At 39.9% G+C, this 13,782-nt stretch overlaps 1 protein-coding gene across 2 annotated transcripts in view; it reads right to left on the reverse strand.

Annotated features, from left to right (window-relative positions):
- The window catches only part of rev3l (REV3 like, DNA directed polymerase zeta catalytic subunit), a 262,433-nt gene that overhangs the window by 120,685 nt on the left and 127,966 nt on the right, over positions 1-13,782 (reverse strand). For both annotated transcript variants that reach the window (XM_069887629.1, XM_069887630.1), the window contains 3 exons: positions 12,723-12,909; positions 10,324-10,418; positions 8,605-8,709 (listed from right to left, as the gene is read on the reverse strand). In XM_069887629.1, the coding sequence (XP_069743730.1) occupies positions 8,605-8,709; positions 10,324-10,418; positions 12,723-12,909 (387 nt within the window). The remainder of the gene's footprint in view (positions 1-8,604; positions 8,710-10,323; positions 10,419-12,722; positions 12,910-13,782) is intronic.

Consider the following 13,782-nt stretch of genomic DNA (forward strand, 5'->3'; position numbering starts at 1 on the left):
GTTCACCTGCCATTCCTGAAATGAAAAAAAAGTACCCCTTTTACTTGTGCCTCAGCCTCTCTGTGTCCAAGCCTCCAGAACCAAAGCCTCAGTCTCCTTCGCTGTGCCACTCACTCACAGTTACAAGCCCAGAGGATTCCAAAACCCAGCAGCAATAGATATTCACCAAGACAAATGGTTACTTAAACAAACATTGCTTTTAATTATCTTTAAACATAAAAACAGAATCACACTTTAACTAATCACTATTGACTTAATGACCCCAACTTAACCCCCTTCTAATTCTAAATACACGTGTATGTAATGTGTGTGTGTGTAAGTTCAGAAAAGCTATTTGGTTCACAGTCCAATTTCACTTCTCACTCCTCCAAGTTCACTGATTGCACAGAATTTAACATTTATGAAGTTCACCAGGTTTTGGTGCTTGAAAGTTAGATGGTTACAACTCAGGAAGGTTCTTGGTTATATGGTTGTCAGTTTTCAGAGAGAGATTTGTTGTTTGCTGAACACCCACAACTGATTCCTTGTAACCAGCCACTTCAGTGTCTTGCCGAAGAAACTTGCCCCATCAGGGTTCTCCAGATGATAACCTCTTTCTTTCAGGTCACCACAGAGTTCCTTTTTGTTTTTCTTATTTCAAGTGAAACATTAGGCAGCCAGTCCTCTCCTCTTGCATGAACCACAAGGGCTTTGACCAGGTTAAACTAAGCACTCACAACTCATCTTCCAAATGGGGTTTTTCCACAAGCTTGCCAGCTTGTCCTGTTCCAGTCCCAGCTGCTGCTGCTGACTGTAGTACTGCAGAACTGAATTCTCTTTCTCTCTATCTCTATGAGAAAAATACCTGTTTTACTCTCTCTGCTTGCAAAACCACGTGACCCTCTTAGACAACTAATTCCACTCCAGACAGCTTGTGGTACCAATGAGTTATTTCATCTGTTGCCTTTTTGTAAACAACAATCCATTAGTGAAGTCTCTTGGGCACTCTCCAAAGCTTTTGCAAAGTCTCATGGTGCCGGCCTGTCCAGCATGAGCAGAGCTCCAGTATTTTAAATGAGCTCTGTTTTAAAGTGTTTGTATGTGACCTACACTAAATAACCTGCCCCATTTTATTTCCCGAAACATATCTATATACTCTGTCACACTCACTGGCCACTTCTTGTCCTTCCCATCCTTTAATTGGCCCCTACCAATTAAGCTTGTTGCCCTGTAGCTTGCTCCTCACTGCTCCTTTATCTCTTGCCTGGACTAGTCCTGACACTGGTAAGCACGCCCTTTTACCTACTAGCACCGTTGCTTGCTCCTCGTTCCTCCTCCTCACTGCTCCTTTGCCTCTTGCCCTTCTGCAATAATCCCATTTACCAGTACTTGGCCTGCAGATTTATACGCCTTTGAGCCCCTCTGGTACTTCTTAGGTGGTTTGAAAATAAACTGACCTCACCACCCACTGTAGATTGCAACCAGCCTGAGTGTGAAAGACAACATCCCCCTCTAAACTCTTACCTAAATCTATGATCGCCAGACATAAATATTCCTCAACATCCAGATAGTATTTGAGCAAGAGTTGTATTAAGGTGATCTGATAAAATTAAGGTGATCTGATAAGTGAAAGGAAATAAAGAAAAGAGCACATGGCTGGTGTCATACATGCCTACTGGTGGTGAATCATCTCAGACTCACATCACTTCTGAAGTTCCTTGGGGCAGCCTCTAATGCTTAACCAGCTTCAGTTCCATTGCGATTTTTGCAGAGAAAATTCAGATTGAGGGATATTTGTTGAAGATTCCAGTATTTTATTCTATTTCTTACTTCTGAAGTAGAAAAACTGCTTTATTGAAGCAACGTTCAAGAGGACACATTCCTTGTAATATTCCTTCAAAGAACACTTGGTAGATAGGATTTAAAAGCCAACTTTAAATTCAATCTACTAAAATGAATACACAGAAGTGCTAGAGACACTCAGCAAGGCATATACCTTGACAAATGGCTCAGGTTTGAAATATTGTTTATGTACCTTTGCCTCGTATGGACTCTGCTTGGCCTGCAGAGTTTCTCCAGCACTTTTGTGTATTAACTACAATTATGTCATCTGCAGACTTTCTTGTTTCACTACTAAAATGAAGACTGGATCTCCATCTTGGTAGATGGAGTTTTATCTAAATAAGTGTGGAAGGTTTGTTTATCATGTAGAAGGTTGTCATAGGTTATGACAGGTTGTAGAATTGGGTGGAAAAGTGGAAGATGGAGTTCAATCTGGATAAGTATGAAATTATGCATTTTGGAAGGTCAAACTTGAAGGTAAAGTACATGGTTAATGGCAGGATTTCTTAACAATCTGGAAGAACAAAGGGACCTTGGGGTCCTTATCCATAGATCTCTCAAGATTGCTGCACAGGTTGATAGGGTAGTTAAGAAGGCTTATGGTATGCTGGCCTTCATTAGTTTGGAGACTGAGTTCAAGAGCCGTGAGGTAATGTTACAGTTCTATAAAACTCTGGTTACACCACACTTTGAATGAATATTGTGTTCATTTCTGGTTGCCTCATTACAGGTTGCCTCATTACAGGAAGGATGTAGAAACTTTGGAGAAGATAAGGAGGAGATTTACCAGGAGGTTGTCTGGATTGGAGAATGTGTCACAAGAGAGCTCGGGCTTTTTTTCTTTGGAGAAAAGTATGAGAGGTGACTTAATAGAGGTCTTCAATATTTAGAGAGGCATGCTGGATGCCCAGCGAGAAAGGCAGACACCCAGTACCTTTCTCCAGGGGGCAACATTAGCAAATACCAGAGGACATCTGTTTAAGATGAGGGGAGGAAAGTTCAGGGGGACGACGGGGGTAAGTTTTTAAACAAAAAACAGAGTGGTGGGTGTCTGGAATGCATTTCCAGGGGTGGTGGTGGAAGCTGGTACAATGGAGACATTTAAAAGAATCTTAAACAGGCACATGGATCCAAGACAAATAGAGAATTAAGGGTGTAAGATAGGGAATGTTTAGATTTTTGAGTAAGTTTAGAAAAATCGGACAGCACAACATCGTGGACTGAAGAGCCTGTACTGTGGTGTAATGTTCTAAGTGTGTGGTATCATATTTCGGGAGTTCAAGTACAAGAGAATAATAAATGGGCATTGATCTGCAGAGGAATCTTGAGCTGCATAAGCAGGTTCCTTGAAAGTGGCAACACAAGTAGATAGGGTGTAGATTAGATATACTGCATACTTGTCTTCATTGGTAGGGCATTGAGTATAAAAGTCAGTAAGTGTGATGGAATTGTGTTATTATTAATCTTTAGTTATAAAAAATATTTTTAGTAAAGTTATTTTGTGGGTTTGGACACAGGGACACACAGACGCACACAATTACACTCAGAGAGAGAAGCCATTTTTGGAGTCGCAATGTCTGGTAATCAACCCCAATAAAACTAGAATGTTTGTTCTTTGAAATATCTCAGACAATGGGGTTAATCAAGGAGGACATCTAATTAAACAAAAGGCTCTTTGGCTGTTGTTAGAATGGAGACTCAGATGGCATCTGTTTAAACAAAAACAGGCTTTTACTTGTGGTCAGCAGACAGATCTGAGGCATTGGCTCATAAAACTTTTGGTAAGAGATAAAGTCATATGCTTTTAGCATATAGATGTAAAGTAATTTTGAAGTAACTTCAAAGATAGCAATGATGTCATGTCACATGATTAAAGACATTTTCAGAGAACATGTTACTCAAAACAGAGACATTTTGATACCAGAAGAAGGTGCTTGAGAATCCTGCAAGTCACACAGAATCGAAATAACACAGACTGAGAGTGGTTCTAGAAGGGATGACCACTTTGTTGCTTCTCTTGATCAAGAGAAAGACCAGTGCTGCAGTGGCATTTTAAATAGCTACTTGTAATCGACCCAATTCTGGGCAAAAGAAAGCAAGATCATTCTTGTTTCTAAATTCTGACTCAAACAGGAGTCTGTGATATCATCGTGGAAGAAAACACGAGGGGGAAATCATTAATATGAAGAAAGAATTCTCTGAAAACTACTCTACAAGAATCTCTTGAGTTTTGAGAATTCTCATGCCTCACACCTACTCTATAATTGCTGTTGAGCAACAATTCAAAGAATACAAGTTTAAAAATAAAAGTGACTGAACTTTAAAATCATCTCTTCAGAATTATTCCCGAACTGTAATGGTTTTGTCTCACATACACACTTGCGCATGGTGGGGTTAAGTTAGAGTTAAGTTTAGAGTTAAGTAAGAAGTGTTATTAATAGCTATTAATAAAAATTGTTTTGAAGACACCATTGTCTTGGTGAATTTTTATTGCCGCTGGTCTAGTACGTAACAGTAAGTCACATTATGCCTCAAAAAACTTTGGTTAGGCCATCTTTGGAGCACTGTATGCAGCTTTGGTCACATTACAGGAAGGATGCGAAACCTATGAGAAAGGTGAAAAACAGGTTGACACTGGACGTTTCCTGGATTAGAGAGCATGAGCTAGAAGGTGAGATTGGAGAGACAAAATGTGGATTGTTCTACCTGGTGGGACTATATAAAGTTAAGAGAGAGATAGGAAGGGTAGACAAGTCATCTCCTCAGGATGGAAATGTCAAATACTAGACAGTACAGCTTTAAGGTGAGAGGGTACATTTAAAGGAGATGCGCAAGGCAAGTTGCAGCATGGTGGGCATAGTGTGATAGGTTATATTGTGATTGTATTGCATATAGGTATGTTTTGGGGAGATAAATTGGGGCAGGTTATTTAGTGTAGGTCACATACAAACACTTTAAAACAGAGCTCATTTAAAATACTGGAGCTCTGCTCATGCTGGACAGGCCGGCACCATGAGACTTTGCAAAAGCTTTGGAGAGTGCCCAAGAGACTTCACTAATGGATTGTTGTTTACAAAAAGGCAACAGATGAAATAACTCATTGGTACCACAAGCTGTCTGGAGTGGAATTAGTTGTCTAAGAGGGTCACGTGGTTTTGCAAGCAGAGAGAGTAAAACAGGTATTTTTCTCATAGAGATAGAGAGAAAGAGAATTCAGTTCTGCAGTACTACAGTCAGCAGCAGCAGCTGGGACTGGAACAGGACAAGCTGGCAAGCTTGTGGAAAAACCCCATTTGGAAGATGGGTTGTGAGTGCTTAGTTTAACCTGGTCAAAGCCCTTGTGGTTCATGCAAGAGGAGAGGACTGGCTGCCTAATGTTTCACTTGAAATAAGAAAAACAAAAAGGAACTCTGTGGTGACCTGAAAGAAAGAGGTTATCATCTGGAGAACCCTGATGGGGCAAGTTTCTTCGGCAAGACACTGGTTACAAGGAATCAGTTGTGGGTGTTCAGCAAACAACAAATCTCTCTCTGAAAACTGACAAGAACTTTCCTGAGTGGTAACCATTTACCTTTCTAGAACCAAAGCCTGGTGAACTTCATAAGTGTTAAATTCTGTGCACAGTATAAGAATTGCCTGCAACCAGTAAATATGGATGAATGAGAAGTGAAATTGGACTATGAATCAAATAACTTTTCTGAACTTACACACACATTACATAAACAAGCACTTAGAATTAGAAGGGGGTTAAGTTAGGTTAGTTAAGTTAATAGTGATAAGTTAAAGTGTGATTCTGTTTTCATGTTCAAAGATAATTAAAAAGCAAATTTTGTTTAAGTAACCATTTCTCTTGGTGAATATCTATTCCTGCTGGATTTTGGAGTCCTCTGGGCTTATAACAGTAGAGGTTAGTGCAACACCTTTACAGCACCAGCGATCAGGACCAGACCAAGGTTCGAATCACGTGCTGTCTGCAAGGAGTTTGTACATTCTCCCCATGTCTGCATGGGTTTTCTCTAGGGGCTCTAGTTTCCTTCCACCATTCAAAAATTACCAGGGGTTTAGGTTATTGGGGTGTAAATTGGGCCACATGGACTCATGGGCCAAAATGGTTTGTTACCATGCTGAATGACTAAATTTTAAAAAATTAAATATTTTTTTAAAACAAACCCAGAATACTTGGTGCCTGGAACAGGCTACTAGTGGAAATGGTGGAAGCTAGTACGAGAACACAAGACAGAGAAGTAGGCCATTCAACCCATTGAGTGTGCTACACCATTTAATAAGGCCATGCCTGATCCAGCCATGTTAAGGTAAAAGTTCCATTATTGTCATGCAATACTACATTTAGAATGTATCATATATGAAATTTTTTAACTTTTGCCTACTGTAAAGCAGACAGAGAGTCGCCACTTAGTCTCAGAAACCTACAGCACCTGGCATTCCTAGGCGGTCTCCGTCCAAGTACTGACCAGGCCTGAGCTTAGATTCTGAGATCAGACAATCTCATGTTATTAGGCTATTAGGCTTCTTCAGGTTAGCTGTCTTTTCCCCCATACCCCTTAATTCCCTGACTTTGCAAAATGTATTCAAAGAGTTAGCCTCTACTGATTTCCTGGGCAGAGAATTCCACAGATCCTCTACTCTCTGCAAAAAGCACTTCCTCTTCATCTGTCTTAAACCTACTCCTCTGAATCATGAGGCTGTGTTCCCTAGTTCTAGGGTCACCGACTAGAGGAAACAACTTTCCTGCCTCTATTTAACCCTTTGATATTTCTATAAAATCCACTCACATTCTTCTGAATTCCAGTGAATACAGAACCAGGAGACTCAATCTTTCCTCAAAGGCTAACCCCCTGATCACTAGATTCCACCTGGTGAACATCCTCTGCACCACCTCCAAAGCCAGTCTATCTTTTCTCAACTAAGGTGAAGAGAACTGCATGCAGTATTTGAGGTGCAACCTCACTAGAACCCTATGCAGTTGGAGCAGAACCTCACTGCTCTTAAATTCAATCGCTCTGCAATGAAGGCCAACATTCGGCTTCTTGATAACCTGATGCATTTGCAATTCATGCACAAGCACTCCCAAGTCTCTTTGCATGGCTGCAAAGTACAATCTTTTATAATTTAAGTAATAATCTGATCTTCTATTTTCCCCTGTAAAGTGGATGACCTTGCATTGTATTCATTCTGCCAGACCCAAGCTCGCTCACTTTACATTTCTATAACTCTCTGAAAACTCTGCATCCTCTATACAATTTGCTTTTCCTCTCAATTTAGTGTCTTCAGCCAACTTAAATACGATACACTTCCTAATCATTAAATGTATGTTGCGGTCCCAGCACAAACCCTCGGAGTGCTCTGTGCTTTCATGCAGCATTTAGATAGCTGAACAGGCAGGGAATTTTGGGCTAAAGACCATAAAAAAGCAGATGGGATCAGTTTAACCTGGCTTTATGGTAAGCATTATAAGCCAATGGGTCTAATTCTCCAGTGTATTGTTGTATAATCAATGTTCCACTCCAAACACAAAGAGATTTGCACCCAATACCCTCCATAACTTTAAAAATGACATCAATAGATGTGTAAAGCAAATTGTGGCACTGTTGCTGTGCCAGGAACCTAGCATGGACTCCCGCCAATTTGTTCTAGAAGTTAGGGGAAGTAGATCAAAATCAGAACTGCCAGGCTGCAAGATAATTTCTTTCGGCAGACTTTGAGATTGATGAACAGCATCCTGCAATCTTGGGTCTGTTATAAGTGAAATGAGTAAATTATTCAAAAATATTAATACTTATTTTATACAGTAATATACTTTATGTATATATGTGATCATTATGTGCTGTGTATTGTGCGAGTGTGCGTGCACAAGTACTGTGGTCCGGAAAAATCACTGTTTCACCTGGTTGTATATGTACAGTCATAGGACAATAAACTTGAACTACCAGCCAGAATAACCAGACTATCCAAATCCATTACAGTTATATAGGTTGGGCAATATAGTGTGGTTTTCAAAAACTCTCCACCTTTTGACCAAAAATGCAGTTCGTTATGCAACATCCAAACTTAATTCCAGGTTGTTATTATTATTCTCCAATCACAATAAGCCATTGCTCATCCCAAACACTCCTCTTTAAAATCACTCCACCACATGCTTTGGGCCTCGAGTTGTTAGGCCTCAAAAAGCTTCTCCTCCTCCAATTCTTTTTCCTTCTTAATGGGACTATTTAAAACTTCTTTGTGCAAACCTTTCTAATATGCAGCCACATCAGCATCATGGATCAACATCAAAATTTTGCTTGGCAGCACAATAAAGCACCCTACAAAATTTTTTTTATAAAGACCTACAGCATGGTAAAAAGCTCTTTAGGCCCACAGGCTTGTGCTGCCCAATTACACCCAAATGACCTACATCCTGATATGTTTTGAACAATGGGAGGAAACCAGAGAACCATGCAGACACCTCCTAGACAACTAGATTCAAACCCCGGTCTCTGGCACTGTAACAGTGTGGTGCTAACCGCTATGCTAACTGTGTCACCCTATTGCAATATGAGCCTTCAACCTAGCATTCTAATAACCCAATTTGCTCTTTATGCACAACAGATGGAAGTAAAGAGAGGAAAGAATGAGAACTGTATGTTCTGGTGTACATTTATTAAATTATGCTTTTGATTTTTTTTTCTTGTGCTTCATTTAAAGATTTAATTTACGAGGGAAGTTTGGGATCTTCTTTAAAACACTCAAACCATTGTTTTGCTGTGAGAATTGTGTGATTACCTGGCGAATTAGATGATACAATTTGTGAGGACATGTTCTTGTCCCGACGTCGCTGTTTTTCGTCATCCCATATGGCTAGCAAACCAGGGTTTCTGCCAACCTGAGCTGAAAAAACAAAGGGAAAGAAATCAATACCCCTTTCCGAAGCCATCAACTTTACTACACTACCAAATCAAAACTTGGACACAACCAAAAATACAAAATAGACTGAATTCAATTTTCTAATCTTGAAACATGCTCATCAATTGCAAACTTGGCAGGAACAGCAAACACCATACAGTGTGTACAAAGTTAAGGGAGGGATGTTTAGGAGAGACATCAGGGATAAGTTGGGTTTTTTTCCCCCCACAGAGAGATGTAGGTACCTGGAATGCCTTGCCAGAGATGGTGGTGGAGACTGAAACATTAGTGGCATTTAAGAGACTCTCAGACAGTTACATGAATGAAAGAAAAATAGAGGGTTATGTGGTAGGGTGGGATTAGTACTTTTTTTAAAGGAATATATGGGTCAGCACAGTATCGAGGGCCGAAGAACCTGCACTGTTCTGTGGTGCTCTATGTTCATGAAGATGTTTCCATGTACTGTTTGACATGTGTGACGGGCCCAGAGGACCCCAAAACCCAGCAGCAATAGAAATTCACCAAGACAAAAATTGTTACTTAAACAAAAGTTACTTTTGATTTTCTTTAAACATGAAAACAAGATTAAACTTTAACTTAACCCCTTTCTAATTCTAAGTGCATGTTTATGTAATGTGTGTACAAGTTCAGAAAAGTTCTTTCACAGTCCAATATCACTTCTCACTCCTCCACCAGTATCAGGCAATTCTTAAACTGTGCACAGAATTTAACATTTATGAATCTTCACCAGGCTTTGATGCTTCAAAGGTAAATGGTTACCACTCAGGAAGGTTCTTGTTGGTTTTCAGAGAGAGATTTGTTGCTCGTTGGACACACACAAACTGATTCCTTCCGATCAGCCACTTCAGTGTCTTGCCGAAGAAACTTGCCCCATCAGGGTTTTCCAGATGATAACCTCTTTCTTTCAGGTCACCACAGAGTTCCTTTTCTGTTTCCCTTATCTCAGGCGAAATATTATACAGCCAGCCATCTTCTCTTGTGTGGACCACAAGGGCTTTGTATAGGCAGGCTCACAACCCATCTTCAAAATGGGGTTTTAAACAAGCTTCCAAAAGCCACTGCAGAAAACCAGCAGTCTCTCTCTCTCTCTCTCTCTCTCTGCGTCACACTCTGAGAAGAACCCGTGACTCTGTCTGCTTGCAAAACCATATTCCTAAAACTGCAAACTCCATCAAAACAGCTTGCTGACTCTCCAAATCAATTCATGAGAGATCTTATCAGTTTCCTGAGATGGGCCCTTCCATTTACACTTTGTTGTGAAAATCTTCAGCACAGAAGTCTATTGTCTTTCAGACTTGTAGGCACCACCTTATGCATAACTCTTGCATTTTAAAATGAGATCTGTTTGAAAGTGTTTGTGTCTGTTTGACTTAACTAAAACCCCACAATCTATCTTCCAAAAACATATCTATACATAATAGAAAATGTAACATAATCTGTCACACATGGCCATTCCAAAACAAATAGGTTAAAAAATGTAATATAATTTTCATAAAGGAAAGTACATTACTGCACAAAAATGTTGCAGGAAGAAAAAAAGAGATCTGTAGATTTGAATTCTATTAACTAAAAAATTACCTTCAATTTCAGAGTGATTTAATATGTCGGCTGCAACTGCATCCACCTCAAGCTCACAGGTGCTCTGTCGATCAATATCCTCAAGTACAAAGGAACTGCATATAACCAGGAGTTGAAATCAGCTTATTAGCAAGCTGAACAAATACATATTTAAATACTGTAGATCATAACCACATAATGTACTGACTGTTCAATGCCTAGGAGGTACATCATAAAAATAAATAGGATAAAAATTTCAATCTCCTAAATCAACATGACAGCAAACCAACTTACACAGGATGCTTTGAACTTTTTATAAAGCTAGATACTGTCGGACACTGGCTTTACCTTACTCTTAATTTAGTCTATGTGTGGTCTGAGTCCAGCGTGTTCTTTGAATGAAGTGATAGAAGGTATTCGGTTCAACAGTCAATTTATTACACAGCACAAGAATAAAACTTAACAGAGCTCTGGGTCAGTCGTTAGTTCATAGGTCACCTGCACAGTGAGCTACTCCCCAAGACTGACCCCTATTGTCCAGTTGGCTCAGTTTATATCGATCAACCTTATCATACAGAACAAAAGTTGGCTTCCTTTGCTAGATTTTATTATCATACAGAACAAAAGTTGTCTTCCTTTGCTAGATCTTTTTGCATAAGGGTTATCACAAGTCATCTCCTGTTTTGCAGATATCTGGGGTGTAGCACTCCCCTCTTAATCCTCCAAGCCAGACTATCCTGTTGATTGGATCAGAAAGTAATTCATCCCCAGATATCTCTAATCACCATTCTGTCCCTGTCTGGCCAATTTCTGCTGTTCTCTTTAACACCTCCTCCTAGACTGGTTTTCCATTCCCTTTGTTTCTTGCAGGCCATTCTTTGTTCTGGTCTGGCCTGTGTCTCCTGTGCTACTCCCCACCTCCTTCAGTTGGAGCATTCCTCCTAAATCGTTTTCTGCATTTCCTCTCCCTGTATTTGGGAGCAGACCATTTTGCTCAGCCAACTTTATTGCCACTTCGTCACATTCCTCTTTTTCCCTGACCCATGCAGTACATATAAACTTATTAATTAATCATTTCTTTCATAATGTTTTAACCCCTAGATTCCAACAATACTTAGCATATAAAAAAAATATAAATAGTTTTCTTTTCCATTAGCTGGGCAGAATTCTGAAACATGTTCTCCTACTTTTTCAAAGTGGCGTGGAAAACAAAGATCTCCAGTTCCATACAATATTACAATTTCAAGAAGTTTTCCTGAAAAGATGTGCAAGGTCTACGCGTTCATGTAGGAGCAGAATTAGATTATTTGGCCCATCAAGTCTGCTTCTCCATTTGAATCATGGCTGATGATTTTTTTTCTCAACCCCATTCTCCCGCCTTCTCCTCATAACCTTTGACACCCTTACTAATCAAGAACCTATCAACATCCCCCACAATACACAATGACTTCAAATATATCCAATGATTTTAGATTTCACAATCAAAACGAAGTGTTTTTTTTAAATAGTTCTGGTCATCACTGTTTGCTCTCCATTTATCTTTTAAGAGGGTTGTTTTCTTTATACTTGTTTTAGAACTCACGTGATTGCTTCTCTTGGTCCATGCATCTGGACAGAAGACAATCTTAGGATAAGGTGCTGATCATGTAGGACTGAGATGAAATTTATTCATTTTGAAGCTCATAAGTCTATAACGTTCAAGCCCAGGAAACTTGGCTGGGATCCACCTCAAACTTATGCCCTCTAATTTTGGACACCCCTCTCCTACAGACGATCTGACATAATTGAGGAGAGGTTCAAGGGGCAATATGGCTCACTCCATTTTGTGTTCTTATTTCCTGCCTCCTTCAAAGTAATTTCTTTGCTATGACAGTTTTGTTATGGATGTCATAGCTAGAATTCTGCATCAAAATTCAGAACCACCTTTCACTTCAGCCATCCCTCAGGATCAAGATGACATAAACCTACATAATAATCCACAGACAAGGCAGGTGACTGCATTGGAGAAGCAGTTGGGTAGTTTGGGAGGTGATGTGTTTTTTCCCCACCATTTGCATTGGGTTTGTATGTGCATATCAACCATAGCTTCAAAGTTCTCAGGACCATTCTGAAATAATGTTCATCTCTTTTCCTCCACAGATGCTGCAAAACCCACCAAGTTTCTTTAGTGGTTATTTTTTGTTGTTGCGAGGGTTCCTGACCTAGCGCAGACTCAGTGAATGTTCTATTCTAGTAGGTGGAGAACACACTTGCAATTATGCAGGCTGACTGACAGAGCGCAATATGGAGTCAATGCTCTAAGGGGTAGCACTAAGTAGAGTATCAGTGAGATGAAAACTGGAACAGCTTCAATTAGTATCTAATTTGTTTAAGAAAATATGGTTTTAAAAGAACAATGGCTGAACATATTTACAGCTCACCTTGGTATGTCCTCTTCCTCCCAACGTACAAAGGAGGAACCAATAGACTTCTCCATTTGTTTTGGAGAACCTTCAGACTTGGTGGACAAGGGGCTTTTCCACAATTTTCTGTTCTCTTTGCGACTTGCATCACACAATTCTGAAATGGAATTTGGAGGAGAGCCTTTTCCATGTTGGCCATCTGTGCCTAGAAATATAATCATATTCAAATTCATAAGAAGGAAGTAGTAGTGGGAACTTCTGTATGGAGGTCAGTGACTAATGGTGTTTGTAGAGACCTGTCCTGGGACTCCTCTTCATTGTGATTTTCTATCAATGACTTGGACAAAGAAGCTGAGGGTGGGTCTGTAAATTTGAAGATGATACAAAAGTTGGAGGTGGATAGTGTAGAAGGGCAATGTAGGTTACAACAGGATATGACAGGATGGAGAAGGCCTGGACCTCAATATCCCACTGAGTAATTGGATATGGGACTTCCTCAACTCCAGACCACAATCAGAGAAGATTGGTAAGGACATCTTGTGCACAATCTCTATTGGTACCAGAGCACCACAGGGCTGCATTCTTAGCCCGTCCTACTTGCTTTACACCCATGAATGTGTGGCTTAGTACCACAATAATACCATCTTCAAATTTGCTGACAATATGATGGTAGTGGGTTATATAAAAACAGTAGTTAAAAAAACACGAAAATCTGTAGACATGCATTGATGAAGAGCTCGTCCAAAATGTCAGTTATACATTTTTACCTTTGCTATATGAAGGACACTGTTTGACCTGCTGAGTTTCTCCAGCGTTGTATGCTTATTTGTATAAAAACAGTGATGACTCAGCATATTGGATGGATATTGAAAACTTGGTTGAATGTCAATACACTCAAAGCAGAAATATTATGAATCATGGCTGATATTATGAATCAAGGAGCTGATTGTGGACTTTAAGAAGGGAAAATCAAAGGTGTATGATCCAGTGATCATTGGGGTCCAGAGATAGAGAGGGAGAGCAAATTTAAATTCCTGGGAGTCACTACCTCGGATGACCTTTCCTGGACCCAACACAA

This window comes from Narcine bancroftii, chromosome 6, assembly GCF_036971445.1.
Source record: "Narcine bancroftii isolate sNarBan1 chromosome 6, sNarBan1.hap1, whole genome shotgun sequence".
NCBI lineage: Eukaryota > Metazoa > Chordata > Chondrichthyes > Torpediniformes > Narcinidae > Narcine > Narcine bancroftii.